We start from the raw sequence: 17,744 nt of genomic DNA, 5'->3' as shown, positions 1-17,744 counted from the left end.
TGCAGTAGGTTCAATCGTTACATTCTGCTACCGGGAGATACGAAGTAGCATATTTCTCTCCTGTTTTTTTTCTGTTATTGAATTTCACGGTCGTCGCCTAGTCTAAGATGATTTTTACTTTTAAGAAGTACTCTCTATGCTTTCTGTAAATTTCATACTGACATTAACTACTACGTGTGCGCAATGTCGGCATCAGATAGAAGATTTATTAAAGAACATAAAAAATAATTTTCTCATGTTCATTTATCTCTTCTTTATTATTTCAGGATTATCTAAACGATCTGAAGATTCTTGATGACTAGAATTCTCTCCCTCTTGTCAACTGTTTATTCTCTTCAAGATTAACCAAGACCAATCCGATTTTGCGTGGGAAGCAGAGTTGCAAAAATAATTGTTTAGAAATAAATTAATACTCATGCTGGTACTTTATCAATGCATCTATCATTCGATGAATAATTATAAAACTTCTTAATGGTGAGATAAATGACTTTTCAATTTTTACTGTTGTGTTAAAGCATCTTAATAAGTCGACTTTATTTATTTAATAACTTTTGTTTGAAGATCATAAGAAAACTAGTTATATTTTTCTAAAATAAAGTACTTGAATATACTTTAGTCGGAAAAAGAATTTTTGTTGTTGCAGATCGATAAAAATTAAATGATAAATTCATAGATGGTCCGATGAAAATAACAATTTGAAAAGTAAAAATGATAAAAAAAAAAATAATTACGTCATGATAGATAATGCACGTAAGTATATACGCAAGACAATCGAGTAAATTTTTGTTGTTTACTTCCTGTACATTAATATTGATGCATTATTCAAATGTAACGGTCTTCGAATGATTCATAAACGTCGCAAGAGCGTAAATACAGTGCAGTTCACCGAGCATACTTTTATTGTTTACTTATTATTATTATTTTCATTATAATTTTAATTTTTTTTTGTTCGACTTTTTTTTGCTTTGCTATCTTTGGAAGATTTAAAAATAAGTTTAATGAATATTCTTAGTACAAAAAGATTTGTTAGATTGTTTAAATTTCATGACAGATTGACGAATACTAGAGGAAGCAGGCGTTGATGACGAAGAAAAACGAGATGAGCTTGATGGAGAGGTCGTGGGACGATTTTGTTTCATTCTAGACAAGGAAAAGGTTCAATTTAAATGAATAGTCACGGTCTTGGACTCATCCGTTATTCACTATGTCAAAAACAAATTGATCTAGATGATTAACAATAATAATTATCAACAAAAGTTCGAATTTTACAATTTTATCAAATTAATTCCTTTGTTTCAACTCAAGAAGTTGAGAACAAGTGGTTTTAATTTCACTAAAAAATATTATTCTATCAAATTTCACTTTTGTTTTGACCAATTTGTTAAATTAAATCATTTAAATGAAATTTTTGATCATCAATCTGAATATATTAATCAATAAATGTCTATTTTACCTGATTATTAAATAATAATAATAATAATAATAATAATAATAATAATAATAATAATAATAATAATAGAAAAAAAAAAGACAGTAGAGGCTGAATGATAATTTTTTAGAACTTTGTTGATCAAAAATAAAAAGACATCAATAAATGTAAGTAACATTATATTTCACTTTTATTTCAAATATCATTATTTAGCATTGAAAGAAAAAATTTTTTTCAATTTAAAAATATTTTTGCAAGGAATCAATTGCTCCAAACAACGCGTCATGTTTGAAGGACCATTCGGGCTAAGGCTGCCGAATAAATCTCGTGTTCAGCCAGAAGGGAAATCAGAGAATCTCGAGGCCAAGGGGACAAGACTCAGCGGAAGTCAGTGAAGACTGTTGGTGCGTGTATGTCAAGATGTTGTATCAGGATAAAAAGCATCCGCATCGGTGATGATGAAGAAGATGCCCACGAGGAAGATATACAAGCCTAGTGAAAAGGACGAGCATGTGGGTGAAGGCTGTTGAATATCTTTCTTACTACTTCAACGGTGGTGTTACTCTTCAGGATGTGTCGAAAGTGAAACTTCATCAAGGTCTTAAGAAATTAATTCTTCGTTGACTCTAAATGTATGTACATATACATATGTTTCTCACTTTTTTTATACATTTTTCTTAGCTCCGAAAGCTACCTTCTCGTACACTTTTCCTTGGACTTTACGAGTTACTCATGCAGGAAAGTAATAAAGAGTTTCATGTGTGCAGCACCAAACGCCTGACGTGCCTCGTTATTGTTCATCATTCCTGCGTTCAACAACCGTGTAATATCCTTCAAGTCCCTTCGGGCTTGCAAGTGTTACGCAGGGTAATTATTAATCATAATATGGTCAAGGTAAATTTCCTTGTAGATTATTTATTTTTCCAATTGGCCATGGCGTCGACTTTTAAGTTAGACAGCTCACTGGGAGCCTTATGAACTCTTCAAAAAGACTCGTTAATATTTTAATCATCTTCAGAGAGAAAGATTATCTATTCATAGTTAATAAATCTTTTTTACTATTAATGAATAATAAATTTTAATAAAGATGAAATATTTTTGCTTTAATTAAATATATATATATATATAAAATTTAAATTTTAATAACCCTTCAAAAATTTTTATCAACTTTTATTTGTTAAATAAAATTTATCATCTATTATTCTGTTGATAAAGAACATGATTTATTTTTTTATTTATAGTTTATCGTTAACTATAAGAGAATGAAGACATGAAAAATAAATAAAGTGGAATGGTGAAAAGTTACAACTTCCGGATTCTTCTGAAAATTTATAATCCCACAAAAAAAGAAACGTTGTGGGAATTTTTGCATGTCCGTTATTCAAGATCTTCATCTCTTACCATGTAGCTAACACTACATGCTACTGGTTTTTACAAAAGATCATTTGACGATTTCATTCATATGCTGTTCACGATTTTTTAGTATTATCTCATATTTTCTTGATAATTATACCTTTCATGTTATCTCTCTTCATCCATTTTTAAACTTTTTATTTCTTACTTCAACATTTTTTTTTTTCATTATTTACGGTAAATATATTAATTTTATATGAATGAACAATAAAAATTAATTAATAAATTATTTACACCAATATTCTATCAAGTAGAAGAGTATGAAAAATAAATTAAACTTGTTTAGCATAAATTATATTAAATGTCAAACAAATTATTATTTACTAGAAAGAATAAATGCCGCTGTAATTTAAATTTATTCGCGCCAGTGTTTGTGAGACAAGTGTCGCCATCACAGATTACAGCAAAGGGTGCAATACCATGACAAAAATGAGGTTAGAATCAGTTAAAGGTATCATTAGAGCGTGAATGCATCGTCACTAAAATATTATCGAAAAAATTCATTTATTATTGGATGATCTAAAAGACAGATAATAAAGTTCCGTTGATTAAATAATCAAATTATGTTACGACCATCGAGAAGTTTAGTAACGACTCTTCAACGTGTTAAAGAATGCAGTCCAATTTTGCTGTGTGTACGACAACGTTCTGACATAACGGAATATGAATGTAAGTTAAATAAAAAATTTTAATTATTATGATTACATATATGCAAAGATTAACAATAAAATATGTATGTAATTATTGTCCACGAAATAATAATTATATTAATTATACAATTTATATAATTATTTAAATTGTTTTAGCACCCATTACGGACGAATATAAAAGAGGTCCTTCTGAAGGACGTTCTCTATATCTTGATGCTCAAGCCACAACTCCAATGGTATTAGATAGTTTTGTTTTTTTTATAATAAACATAGTTAATATTTATTTTCTAAAATACAAGACAAGTTTAACAAATTCAATTTATATGACGATAAATATGCATATGATTAGATTTATAAATAAGCATAATAGTGAATGAAAAACGTAAATCATACATTATTTATAAATTGATTGATTTATAAATTATTCGGTCACGATTTGTAATTGAATATATTATCTTCAATGAGAAGTCAAAATAATTAATTAATATTGTTTTTTAACAGGATCCTCGAGTATTAGATAAAATGATGCCCTATTTTGTCTCATACCATGGAAATCCTCATTCACGGACTCACATGTATGGTTGGGAGACAGAGGCTGCTGTTGAAAAAGCTCGTCAGGTATTTAACATGAATTATTAATCATTAATTGATAAAGAATATAATAAATACTGATAAACACATGATATATGATAATAAATTAGCATAACAGAAAAAAATATATACAAATTGAGGAAATCACAAATTTACATTAATAAAAGAAAAAAAATTTCGAAAATTACTATAATAAAGTTATTTTACATTTTATTACTACTATTTATTACAGCAAGTGGCAGAATTAATTGGTGCAGATAAGAAGGAGATAATTTTCACTTCAGGAGCGACAGAATGTAACAACATTGCTGTGAAAGGAGTGGCTCGATTCTATAAAGTGAAGAAAAAGCACATTGTGACGACCCAGACCGTAAGTTAAAAGAGTATTAATTCTTTGGATTAAATCACTGTCTTATTAAAATATCTAATGAAGTGTGACGACAAAAATACATCAAACTAGAGATTTTAATATAAAATTGAAAAAGGAGTACAAAAAAATAATAACAACCGCTAGACTTTCATCTCATTGGTTGAATGTCTTAATAAAATCTTGTTTTATCTTACATCTATAACATAAAAAAATGTCACTTACTTATCAACGGAAATTAATTTATACCGAATATATATTTATAGGAGCACAAATGTGTATTAGATTCATGTCGAGCCCTCCAAGCTGAGGAATTCGAAGTGACTTACTTACCAGTTAAATCAAATGGCCTTATAGACATAAATGAACTGAAAGAAGCGATAAGGCCTGATACTTCTCTTGTTTCTGTTATGACTGTTAATAATGAAATTGGCGTCAGACAACCTATTGAAGAAATCGGAGCGATTTGCAAGTAATTTCATTTCATTCTTGATTAAATAGCTATTTATAAGAGTGTTTCAATTCTTAAGCTATTTGACACATTTTGTATTTACTAGAGATTCATTGAAACTGAAAAGTTTTTTTACAAAACTATAAAAATTTATTCATAAATAAAACAATAGTTAGTGCATACATATTAAATATTCAAAGTTTTGTTACTTACTTAAAAAAGCATTTTGCAGGGAAAAAAAGGTATTCCTTCACACAGACGCTGCCCAAGCGATTGGAAAGATTCCAATAGACGTGAAAGCAATGAATATTGATTTATTATCAATAAGTGGTCATAAAATATATGGTCCGAAAGGAGTGGGTGCTCTTTATGTGCGAAGAAGACCAAGAGTACGTGTGGAGCCTATTCAAAGTGGCGGAGGACAAGAGAGAGGTATGAGGAGTGGTACTGTTCCTCCTCCACTTGTTGTTGGACTTGGTGCTGCTTGTGAATTAGCTAAAAGTGAGATGGAAGTGAGTACTAAACTATTATCACCTCATTGCAAGTCTTGATTTACATAAAAAATATTTTGTAAAGACATGTAACATTTTCTTCTTCTTTTTCAGTACGATAGCAAACACATTAGCTCTTTATCAACATATTTAATCGACAAAATCACCACAAATCTTACACACGTTATCCGAAACGGTGATCCTGTTGCCTGGTATCCGGGTTGTGTAAATTTGTCGTTTGCTTATGTAGAAGGTGAATCGTTATTGATGGCTCTGAAAGATGTTGCTCTAAGTAGTGGATCTGCTTGTACCAGTGCTAGTCTAGAGCCCAGTTATGTTTTAAGAGCTATTGGTGCTTCAGAAGATTTAGCACACTCCAGTATAAGGTTTGCTATTAACTTTTCAATATTTTTTTCTTCATCATACACACAACATTTCAATAGTCTTTTCACATTTTTGACAATTCTTTTATTTACCTTGTTCGTTTAATCTTTTACTCTCTATTTTCTTCTTAATAGTTTATTACCTCCATTGTTTATTATAATTGATACTTTTGTTTGTAACTAACACTTTACTGCTTTTAAATTATTTTCTTCATTGGTATAATTATCAATTCTCTGCGACAAAAATATTTATGGAAAATTTTATAATAAACTTATTTTAATATTCAGATTTGGTATTGGTCGATTCACAACATTTGAAGAAGTCAATTATACAGCAGAAAAAACAATCATTCACGTAAAACGTCTGAGAGAAATGAGGTAAGAATAAAAATAATTTAATCATAATTGATTTAGTAATATATATTAATTTATTAATATCTTAAAAAAGGTAATAAATATTATTAACTGATTTTTTTTTAAAAAATAAATTCTTTCCAGTCCGCTTTGGGAAATGATTGAGGATGGAATTGATTTAAAGACTATCAAGTGGACTCAACATTAGCTTCAGTACTCTCTACTCGTAATATTTTAATTAATAACTCATATTGATAGCGAAAATTTTATTACAAAATGGCTGTTTTTTCAACTGATATTTTGATTTTATTCGAACGTTCGATGATCGAAAAAAAGCCTGCACCTGTCAATGTTTCACACTGTTAAAAAGTACGTCAATTATTATAAGCGCAATTATGTAATTAATTTTTCAATTAATTCGTTAATTGATTAAAGACTATTAGTTATATTTATTAATACGGAAAAAAGTTTCTTAAATCCTGTCACTCGTTTGCTTATTGTTCATTTTGTTCGTTTTGGTTCCACCATCCAATTAATGTCATGATAAATTTTCTTTTGTCTTATTTTTCTTAATTATTGGTAAAAAAGAGATCGTTGGTTAAATATTCTATCAGATATCTTATTATCTTAGTCATTTGTTAGCGTTCTAATTTGCACCCACTGTGATATTAAAAGATTATTACGATTTCAATCGCATAAAAAATATTAACACATGCATGTAGAATCAGCGGTTTCATCTATATACGATATTTTAAAATGGTCCTCATCCATTTCATGTAATCCTATTCTTGATCTGTTAGCTTCAACAAGGTGTTGTGCTATGTCTTCAAACATTTCGTGAATACCTTCCCCAGTTTTACAAGATGTTTTATAAGTAGCCGAGATTAAATTATGACATTGTTCACTAAAAAAACATTCCACCAATTAATTTATCATTGATTTGATTATTAAATTAAAAGATAGAACAAATGTTTACCAAAACTGATCCATTTCAGCATCAGTTACTAATGGACCATTATTGTCAACATCACTTTTATTTCCACATAAAAATATTTTGGCATTTTCCGCATAAGTAACAATGTCAAGTAAGTGTTGAGATAATAGATGAAATGATGTTGAATTGTCAAGTGCAAAGACTAGAATAGCTGCTTCTGCAAATTTGTAGTAACTAGACGTCACCGAAGCCACTCTTTCCATGCCTCCAGTGTCCCATAATTGTAGCTAAAAAATTTAATCATCAACGAATTATACTATTTTATTACCTAGTTAATTTATTACTCAAATAATTTATTGTTATGATTAATTAATGAATCGTTTTGAAATGATTAGCATTAAATAGTAATTACTCGGATATGCTTATCGTCAACAACATATTCTTTGTCAATGTTGTCAAGTCCTAAAGTTGATTTTCTGTCACTACTTGTGACAAATGTATTATTGGCAAAACGTCGAAATATTGAAGTTTTTCCTACTCCATATTCACCGCACAATATAACCTTTTGTTCAGTAACTTTGACAGTTGCCATTTTATGGTCCGCAACAATGACGCCACTAGTTTATCAACAACAAAACTAAAACAAAGAAAACAGACTTATATGGAAGTTCAGTTCTTGTGAAAGCTAAAAAACTGAGTTAAAATTTGCTGAAATAACTGCGAGATGGAATGCAAATACTAACTCCGATAGTTAGAGCGCTAAATTCAAAAGTTCTCGTGCTAATACTAAGGCAAGCAATCTATCAATTTCTAGCAAATGCAAACAGAAGAATTAATCAAGCCAAAAGACTTGACAACCACATGTGTGAAAGTAAAATATATGTGATTAATTGTTAGTAATTAATTAAAGATGATTATTATTTATTAATGAGTTTAAACTTACTTTCTTCTACTGATGTTGGGCTAAAATTTAGTTAAGAAGGTATCGAAAGTAAAGTTACTCCATTATGTTCAACAGTAGTAGTGAACAATAAGTTGCAATAAAGAGAACCTCGTTCATCCATGCATATATGACATATGCGCATAAGGGATAGAAAAAAATCATCTCTAAATCGTCTGAAATTTATACAAGAGTCATCATATTAGTTGATGTTTGCAAACAAGCGTACATTTATGCATTTTTATCAACTTATTTATTTTTTATTTGAGTGATTGCTTAATTATCTATTTTTTCATTATAATATATAAAAAATGTAAATAGAATTCAAGAAAAAAATTACGTGTGCCAGAGAACAAAAATGCTATGTACGTCTCCTTTCTCTGTTGTGTAAAATGATGGTATACCATCATTACTCTTTGTAATAAAACAAGGTTTATTTTATTTACACAATTAAAAATGAAAATATATTTATTCGAAATAATTGATTTTTTACTTTTTTTATTTAATTAGTACACTTAAGTATTTTATTTTATTTTATTTATCAAAAACTAATTTTTAATTTAGTACACAGCTTCATTTTAGATGTACACAGACGTTTTAAAACTCGCGGATGCAACGACTTTTGATTTTTTTGAAGTGACAACTAGCGGTTCATGTAAGTCAATTCTCTAACTAAGCGCCATCTATTCAATGTGTTTTTTTTTAGAACTAAGATTGTCAACTTCCCATAAGGAAGTTATTGAAATTGGGTCGATTGATGAAATTTGAATTTTTATCATATCTTCACGATATTTGCAACGTACTGACTGATTTTTAGAATGATGTGTGTGTATGTACGTACGTATGTATGTACGTATGTTTGTGTGTCAGCATTTTTTTTCGTTTTTGATATCTAAAGAACGGATTGAGATATCAACTTCAATTAAAATTTATTCAAAAGATGTTATTATGAAGAAGATCTAAAAGGAATTTGAATGAATTCGGTTGACCGGTTTTTTTTATAACAAAAAAACTAAAAATAAATAAATGAGAACATTAACTATCTAAAATACTTTTAAGCAAAAAAATAACAATTTTATTCGAAAATGAAATCAGTATTAACTAGACATTATTGTTTACAACTAAATATAACTTCTATCAAACATGCATTGTTTATAACGATATGAATTTGTTTCAAACAATTAAAAATTGTATTTTTCGATTAAGTAATGTGTATATCATAGGGATTTGGATATTTTCAACAAACATTGATTATAACTATTTCAATTTCTTATAAACAATTACTAATGGGAAGTTCGTCGTGTTAGCACAGTCAAAGTGTGCTCAGACCTATTTTTATTGATTTAAACACCGTGAGTTCTGTTATAAAATAGATACGTGCTATTCTTCTATGAATAGTAATATTTTCGAAAATTAAAGTTCACTGTAATTGGTTTAAAGCGAGGTACAAATTTAATCTAATGAATTATAAAATATAGATAAAAATTTTTAGATCACAGATTCCTATTCAAACCTTTTAGTGTTTGGATTGTCTCTAGCTTTAGCTATAACTTTCTCTATTTTATTTATTTTATTTTACGGTCTTAAGATTAATTGTAATATAGACATATATTTTGTATAAGTTATTCTGACACTGTGCATTTCAATGACTAGACTTTTTTTTTATATTTGTTTTTAAAATTGGACATTAAAATGATAAGTCAAATTAACGTCCAGTAAGTTCTAATCTTAGATATTAATTAAGAAAAAACAATTTAGTGTGACCAGTAACAAATCTATCGGCTGTTTAACACATGAATTAAAATATTTTTCTTTTCTCTCTGAAGAATTCCAATTCTGCAGGGAACAGCAATAAAAATGATGATGTACTAATATGGACCGTTTTCTAAATTAAAAAGGTAAATTATAAATAATCCCTAGAAAGATGATATTAAAAGTAGCCGAAACATAATAAATTTTCAATATATTTCAAATTAACTTACCAATGATAGAATAATTGGCTATCAATTGAATGCAGAATCTAAACAAGAAAAAAAATATCATTTTATGTTTCAAAATTTCTCTCGTTCCTGAGGCACAAATTCATGCAGCATGTTTCTGAGGCGCAAATTTATGCAGCCTGTTTCTGAGGCACGAATAAATTTGACCTATGCTTTGATCAAATTTCTTTTAAAATCAGTTTATTTCACGAAAAATATTTCAAACACAGTGGGCAAGTCCAATCATCGGTATCCATTGGTTCACCGTTTTCATATCTCATTCGTCATCTATCATGTATTTTACGTTTACATGATGTACATTGCAATGTCATGTTCTTTCTTTGTCACTTGTGCATAATATACAAATATTCTCTATTGATTCCGATGCTTTTAACAAATATGATGCAATATCGGATCTGCGTTTATTTGGATCGTAGTAAGGGTTTTCGAGAATAGTTTGAAACCCAAAATTCTCCATATAATACATAATAAACATCCCATAATTATACCCATCAGACTGTACTGGCCGATTAATGGTCAAGTCTGTCTCAGTAAAAACTTTCCACCGTATATCATATAAATTATTATTTTTCAATTCAATTTTTCAACTAGAAGACACCAATGATTGCGATACGTATATGGTAATAATAGGATGTTTACTGAACTTCAATCAATGTGATAAATAAAACATGAAGGATCTATTTCTTCCCGTTCACTGTTGTCTTCTAATATAAATGCAGTATGCCGAGTCGTTATAAATTGCACATTTTTCTAATGTTCTGATGAAGATTGAGCTATTGAATAGCTATCAATAACATCACCATCAATCCATGATGTATCTCTTAATGTTTTAAATTCTGTAGACCACGAGTTATATACTGACACATCGAGTAAAACATTGGGATTACATTGATATTGTGCCACTGGATAATCTGCATTGATATCTTGATAATAGTATTCAGGATCATTAAAAACTGCCGTAGAAAACATGGGTGTTCGTTTTCGTTTTTTTCTAATAAACTCCATTGTAATGTATGTAGGATTTCTAATTTCCATGTTTCGATTATGCCTACTATCGATGATTTCCGGAATCAAACAATTCGTATAGAATCTTTCTAAAAGTTCTTCCATATGAACAGTCCAAAATTCATCATCTTTCAGTACTTTTGTCTGCTTCATACCTAATGGAGTCCAGAGTAAAAATACACAATAACTACGATTTGTAATATGTAATAATCCTTGTATTTCATAATAGAACACATGATGAGTGTTCATATCACTCATGTCTTCGTCAGTATAAATTTTACTCATTTCTGCAACATTTTCTTTGAAAGCTTCTTCTGGTGTTAATTCTTTTGCCTTGATGGGAAAAAAAATTTCTACAATTCCATCATTGTTTATAAGTCCACCGGATGGAAAAGCTGATAAAAATGGTTGTTTAGGATCAATGAATAATCCACATTTTGGAATTTTCGAATCTTTTTCTTTTTTTCGAAATTGATTCCAAGCTTGTTTTAAACTTTCTTCCTTGTATTCGCTTGCAACCGTATTCCGTTTTGCTTTGTAAAGAATTCTTTTTACAATTTCTGCTCATGAAGTTGACTTTCTCAACTTGCAAATTTTACCAAAATGTTCTGCAAAAATAGTGTTATGCAAGATATCATTAAGCAATCCCAGGTTATCTTCTCGAGTTTCAGTTTGGATTTGATATCGAGTTTTTTGCCATGACCATAATTTTTTGTATAAATTTTTTCTTCGTTCTTTAAACTCTGACTCATTTATGTCAGGCTTTCTGCAATTTTTTCCATAGTCTTTGGCCGATTTTGTTTTTTCTGTTGACTTATTTTTTGTTCGTTGGTTCCCATCAACTTTTTCTAAATATCCCCTAGCTTTTCTTAGATCATTACTTAACTTTTTTCTTTCTTCCATATCTACTACAATTTTTGCAGGCACTTCCCCTATGGCTTCAGCCATCTTATCCAACTAGATCCTGCAATTTTAATTCTATGCTTCTATTTTGTTCGATTCTGGCTTGACGTCTGAAAAATGATGTATGGGGCCAATTTCAATCCATTTTTATTAGTTCTCAAGATTATTAAATCAGAGGTGTTAAGGAAAAAAATTCAGCGCCATTTACTGTACAAGATTTCTATTGTAAAATTACTGTCCTATTGATGAAAATTTTTACACCGACAATTGTACAATAATTTTAGTATGTATTCGTAAAAAAAATTTGATTCACTTAAAAATGCTAATGAATTTTTATTACATGTCCATTTGAATTTTTCAGTATTAATTTTGAAAAAAAATATTGAAAAATTACAAAAAAATACATTCTACCATCTTTTAAAATTTTCTTTCAATAGAATCAGTGGAACCTGGAAATCTGGAGACCTCTCATTATTGATGGTAAAAGTGTATCAAAATCGACTTTCTAAGTGGAAAATTTTTGTTGTAAATTTCCACTATTAGTGCATAACTAGTAAAAAAGAATTACTATGATCTTATGTTGGATAAAAGAATTAATAAAGATTAAAGGTCACTATTTTTTAGTCTTCAGAAAACTTTGAACTTTATTAACTCTGTCGAAATGCATGCAGTTGTATTTTTCGCCACTTAAAAAAAGCTTTAAATGTCATTTACATGACTGATCTAGTGCAAAAATTAGTTTGCTATTTTAAAATAACGTGATAAGCGCCCCGCGTGTTTGTCACTATGGTAATCTCCTATCTCTTCTAATTTCATATCTCTCACTCTCTTACTCGTTTTACATATGGCCGACCAAAATCTGTCAAACCGCTTTGGATTTTTAATTGCGGATATTAAGCTTATTCTTCAACCAATCGTCCTTATCTCGTTTCATTCCATAGATTTTTGTTGCGCGAATCTTTTTCTGTAAGTATTTTCTTATTTTATTTATTTATTTGCCTAAAACTAGTGCGCAAAAATTCATATACTTTAATATATCTATATGTTTCCGCTCGAGGCGCCTTAATGACTAAAGAGCGAGTACGTTTAACCCTCCATATCATGATGTAGACTGTAAGCAACATACCGTTCAACCTACTACTTAATTTATATGATTCGTTTTTTAACATTATATTGCCCCCCAGGCAACTCTCCCTGTTTTTCTATTTTTTTTGGAAACTAATTGAATAAATAAAAAACTACGAAACTCGTCTAATCTTATTTTGTCTTAATTACCCGTAAACAACATAAAATTAAAAATTCATATTCTTGAGTTATAGAGGGTCAATGATAAAAATATTCATAAGATTTCAAATGTTTTAAGAAATTATTTTAGTATTTATATAGTTGATGTTTTTATAGAAATCAAGATAAGTTTATCAAATAATTAGAAAATAACTAAAATGAAAATGTTAGATGTGTTACTATTCATTTTTTTGTAACTTTAATTTGTGTATCGCTAATTAATCTCCTACAAATGTATTAGTCAAGTATTCCCTATTATTTCAAATTTGCCTAATATCGAAATATCAACCAATCGGCGTAGTTACTTGCAGAAATGACCAAGAATGAAAAACTAAGTGACTCTCGATTTGATCGATAATTGCATTACAGTACATTCAAATGTCTTTAGGTACTAAGTAATATATAGTTTGGTTTATTTAAAATAAAAAGATAACATTTGATTCCAATAAGAAAAGAATGCTAAACACGTCAGAATTTTATTTTTAATATCATAACAATTCTTTATATTATCTCTTTTAATAGATTAATAGCAATAAACAAATGTTATTGCGATTAGTGTCAGAATCGTAAATCTTTATTTTTTACCAAGAATGATAATAATACTTTTTACTTTATTTGATCATCTGTTTTCAAAACAGATCGAAGGAAATGTGTAGAGGTAAGAAGAAAACTAATTAGTTTTCAGATAGAAAATCATGATCGTCATGACATGATTGAAAGTCATGATTACAATTTTTTGTTAATTTGTATGCATTGTTATATATTAAAATATGTTCAAGCAAAATGTATACAAATTAAAGGCATATAATGAGTATAATTTCAGTTAAAATAATGCATACTTCAATTTTCTTACATATACTTCAAGGATACATCATGGAGTGTATTCATTTGATTTAATTAACATTCACAGTATTTTAAAATGCATATTTGATACATGTGATGATGCATAAATGAGTATTTCTCTGGTGAAAAAAAAAATATGCATTTTCCTTTGAAAACTGTCATAAATGGTGGGGTCATTTTTTCAAAACACTATGGTGTATTTTCTTTGACGCATATTTGATACATCTGGTGATGAAGAAATGAATATTTTTTTATCAACAACGAGGATACTCATTTTTGCTTCAAAATTGTTAAATGAAATGAATTCATTATATGTCAGCATTATTGAATGTTTCATTAGAAGCATATTTGGTTTATTTAATGATGAAAGAATGACTATTTTTTTGGAAATAACGAAAACACAGATTTTTACAACATTTTTACGAATAATAAAACTACGATCCAATTTTTAACATTAATTATCAGTAATTACTGATAGTTTTGTACATTGAAAATTGCATTTCATATCAACAGTAGAAAATGAGCATTTTTTTAATATGCATTGTATTACTTATACATTTAAATGCCTGTTTTGGGCACTTCCACATCAATTAACGGTGTATACAGCCTAAAGTTGATGACATAAACTCTGTTACCCAGCATGATTTCATTCTAAAAAATAAGTAATTGTATGGGTAATACGCGTTACCTCAATAGTATTTTAAAATATGCTATAAAAACTAGGACCAAGCAGAGTACTGCTCTAAGTAAAAATGAATTCTGCTCACTTTTATTTATTTATAAATAAACTATTATGTAAACTTAAAAAAACTATCCAATGCACTCTTTGTATGGCTGCATTGTACTTCAACATGTTTGAACATGCTGGATTTTACAATCGGTCTATTACAGGGAAATCCCAACCGTACGTCTGGCAACAAATTTTATTACTTTTCAAGGATTGATTCGTGCTCTTCGAGACTATGAACACGTGTTTCATTTTTTTTAACTGGATCCTTTAGGACAAATCTTATGTCTTGTATAGACTGTCTTGTAAATATTCCCTTTCCACCAAATATTCAATATTTATCTGTTATTTTATTTCAACAAACCCTCAGTTTCGTCTTGTACTTGGAAGCGTTCTGTTCTTTAAAGTATCAAAGTTCTCGGCAAGATTTTCATTATTCAAATTTACATGGACTGGTAAATCAGGACCAAATAGTTAGCCAAAAAAGAAATTTAAAGGAACAAAAATGATGAAAGTGTTTATGAGTAAGTATATTTGATATATTATACCTGATTAATTATTATAATGATATTAACACTATAGTCATACTCGACTTTATTATTTATGACTACTATTTTTAAAGAAAACATGATAATGTTACAGGTGCAGCAAAAAGAATTAAGAAAATTAAAACGTTCACTTTGAATGAATTCACTTCGAATTTCTCCGAGGTCCTACGACCTTATAAACAAATTTCGAAAGCTTTAAAGAAGAAGAGGGCAAACAGAGGCCAAAATGAGGAAGATTCAGATTTATTGTCAGATGACGAAGATAATGAAGCAATGATGGATTAAAATTTAAACGAAAGAACATTGAAATTAAATCCCTGGCTACTCTGCATTTTGTATTAAGATTAATCTAATAATTATTAGTAAGAAAGTTTTTTTGTATTTCATATCCTCTAACATTATAATATAATTACATTTATATTTTTAAATAATCATGAAAGTATTTAATATATTTTAATGTTAATGATAATTATGTTTTATATTTGTATTATTTAATATTATTCAGGTGTTAAATAAAAAATGTAATAAATAATTTTACTGCATATATCTATCATACCGATTTCTCTAGTAGTGTCACATTTTGATCATTTGATGAAGTAATCATGATTTGAAAATAATTCTTATTTAGAGAAGTATATATGTGTACATATTTAACGCTTCAAATGTAATCATCGTATGCTGTGAATATGACGAAAATATGATTTAAAAATATTCGTCATTTACACAAGTATATTTGTAGGAGTATATGGTGTTTTTAAAACCATCACGGCATGCTTATAATATGAGGAAAATATGAGTCAAACATTTTTATCATCGTAATAGGCATACATGTAAGAATATTTAATTTTTGTAATGAAATCATATAACGCTGAAACTAAACTATCGATTTTTAGTACAAATTTTCTATGATTTACTTGATCTGATATTTTGACAATCTACACTCAATCATGTATGTCATCAGTTGCTTTCAATTTGGTCTAACTGAGGTACTCACAAAACGGTCATGATGAGTTCATATAAATAGTAAAAAATGGTATCAATTTGATTTAAATTTCATAGAGACTTGTCTATCTGGTAAGTAGTTCTTATATTTATATATGATTTCAAATTAAAAAACTCATTTTATAATTATAAAATAGTTAATAATTGAAATATTAATAATTTTGTTATAATATTTCTAAAGAAAAATAAATTACATATTTCATTCACTTAAAATATTTACAGAGATGTATGATTCGTTCAAGTTTTTAAACTATTTAAAAATTCCATCCTTTTTTCAACATTTCATCGTTCAGTTTGTCATTAAGTTGTTATAATAGAAGTTTGAACTAATAAAGTAATATACAAATTACTTTGCACTTGATTTATATTTTGAGTTATTTGATCAGTTTGTCATCATCTTATAATTGAAAGTATTTGCTAAATAGATCGTTTTCTCAAATTTCGTGGTAATTATTGTGTATTTGTCTACGTAACTTTATCGGTATTAGGGAATAAGTCAAAGACAGAGCATCCAACTTTTTTAAATCCTGTCATAAGTTTAAAAACATCGTAGGAGCTGAAAAAGAATGGCGTGAATTAATAGAGATTGTGATTGGTGAATGGAATAAAGATATATTGCTATAAACATTGCCAAAACAATATTCAATGGGTGCATGTATCTTAAACACGAATTTGGAGCAGAAAATGAAGCTATCACCTGATTCAAGGTTTAGCTGAAATTGATAATTATGATTCAATAGACAAGTTTTTGGATTGAAAATTTGAGACAATAGCAAAGAAGTAAAAGTTTAAAGATAATTTTAAAAATCACGTATATTAATTTTGGTGTGTTTGTAATATATGGTATTTCCGTAAAAAAAAATATTAACGAGGCAAAAAAAATTTTCCTAATTTTATACCCGGTTTTAGAATCAAATGAAGAGTCAGCAATAGCTCACTTTAAAAAAGATAAATTACTTCATGTTGAAATGGATGGCTTAAATAAATTTTATCTTGATGAACTGAATAATACTGGTATTTTAGATGATTTTTTTCTTAGTGTTTGTTAGAGGCATATACGGAAATTTAACGACTCAAAAAATATATGTCTACTGTAATGAAGAAAAATTAACAGTTATTATAACATATCTAATAATTTTGATACTCTTTGTCTTTTTCAATATTTTTTTTTCTTAAATTATTATAATGATCAAAGGCATAATTTTGTTTATTTTTTATTTTTTTAATGTTTTGAATGAATTAAATCTGTTAAACTACTTTAGTAGAATCAAGAGCAATTGTGTAATCTTAGTGAAACTATACAAGTTGATAGTTTTTCAGACTCATCATACAAACTTGATAAAACTGTGCGAATTATCTTAAGATACTTGTCAAAAAATTGTTTGCTTATTAATTAATTTAAACTTATATTATAGCTAGTCTACAGAGT

The 17,744-nt window shown here is 28.2% G+C and overlaps 2 protein-coding genes across 3 annotated transcripts; one reads left to right on the top strand and one right to left on the bottom strand.

Annotated features, from left to right (window-relative positions):
• The first annotated feature begins 3,258 nt into the window (after positions 1-3,258).
• Nfs1 (Nfs1 cysteine desulfurase) lies at positions 3,259-6,585 on the top strand. Its single transcript, XM_035091960.1, has 9 exons — positions 3,259-3,511; positions 3,649-3,728; positions 3,994-4,110; positions 4,316-4,453; positions 4,717-4,922; positions 5,134-5,413; positions 5,507-5,778; positions 6,064-6,153; positions 6,274-6,585. The coding sequence occupies exons 1-9, from the start codon at positions 3,406-3,408 to the stop codon at positions 6,335-6,337; spliced, it is 1,353 nt and encodes a 450-aa protein (XP_034947851.1). The 5' UTR covers positions 3,259-3,405; the 3' UTR covers positions 6,338-6,585.
• Positions 6,181-8,158, bottom strand: RabX6 (RAS oncogene family member RabX6). Of its 2 annotated transcripts, none has more exons than XM_035091961.1 (4): positions 8,007-8,158; positions 7,476-7,700; positions 7,106-7,350; positions 6,181-7,033 (listed from the first exon to the last, which is right to left on the bottom strand). In XM_035091961.1, the coding sequence occupies exons 2-4, from the start codon at positions 7,653-7,655 to the stop codon at positions 6,835-6,837; spliced, it is 624 nt and encodes a 207-aa protein (XP_034947852.1). In that variant the 5' UTR covers positions 7,656-7,700; positions 8,007-8,158; the 3' UTR covers positions 6,181-6,834. The 2 variants fall into 2 exon arrangements, with proteins under 2 accessions (XP_034947852.1, XP_034947853.1); XM_035091962.1 differs by lacking the exon at positions 8,007-8,158 and adding an exon at positions 7,807-7,902.
• Between the last annotated feature and the right edge of the window lie 9,586 nt (positions 8,159-17,744).

Source organism: Chelonus insularis, unplaced genomic scaffold, assembly GCF_013357705.1.
Source record: "Chelonus insularis isolate UGA/USDA-ARS -01 unplaced genomic scaffold, ASM1335770v1 contig_90_pilon, whole genome shotgun sequence".
Classification (NCBI taxonomy): Eukaryota; Metazoa; Arthropoda; class Insecta; order Hymenoptera; family Braconidae; genus Chelonus; species Chelonus insularis.
Note: the sequence above shows the minus strand (reverse complement) of the source record. Positions and strands in the feature narration are given on the sequence as shown.

Coding starts and splice junctions, on each gene's coding strand:
- RabX6 (XM_035091961.1), bottom strand. CDS start 7,655: ATGGCAACTGTCAAAGTTACTGAACAAAAGGTTATATTGTGCGGTGAA. Junction 7,351..7,475: donor TTGACGATAAGCATATCCGA/GTAATTACTATT, acceptor TAAATTTTTTAG/CTACAATTATGGGACACTGG. Junction 7,034..7,105: donor GCTGAAATGGATCAGTTTTG/GTAAACATTTGT, acceptor ATGTTTTTTTAG/TGAACAATGTCATAATTTAA.
- Nfs1 (XM_035091960.1), top strand. CDS start 3,406: ATGTTACGACCATCGAGAAGTTTAGTAACGACTCTTCAACGTGTTAAA. Junction 3,729..3,993: donor CTCAAGCCACAACTCCAATG/GTATTAGATAGT, acceptor GTTTTTTAACAG/GATCCTCGAGTATTAGATAA. Junction 5,414..5,506: donor TAGCTAAAAGTGAGATGGAA/GTGAGTACTAAA, acceptor CTTCTTTTTCAG/TACGATAGCAAACACATTAG.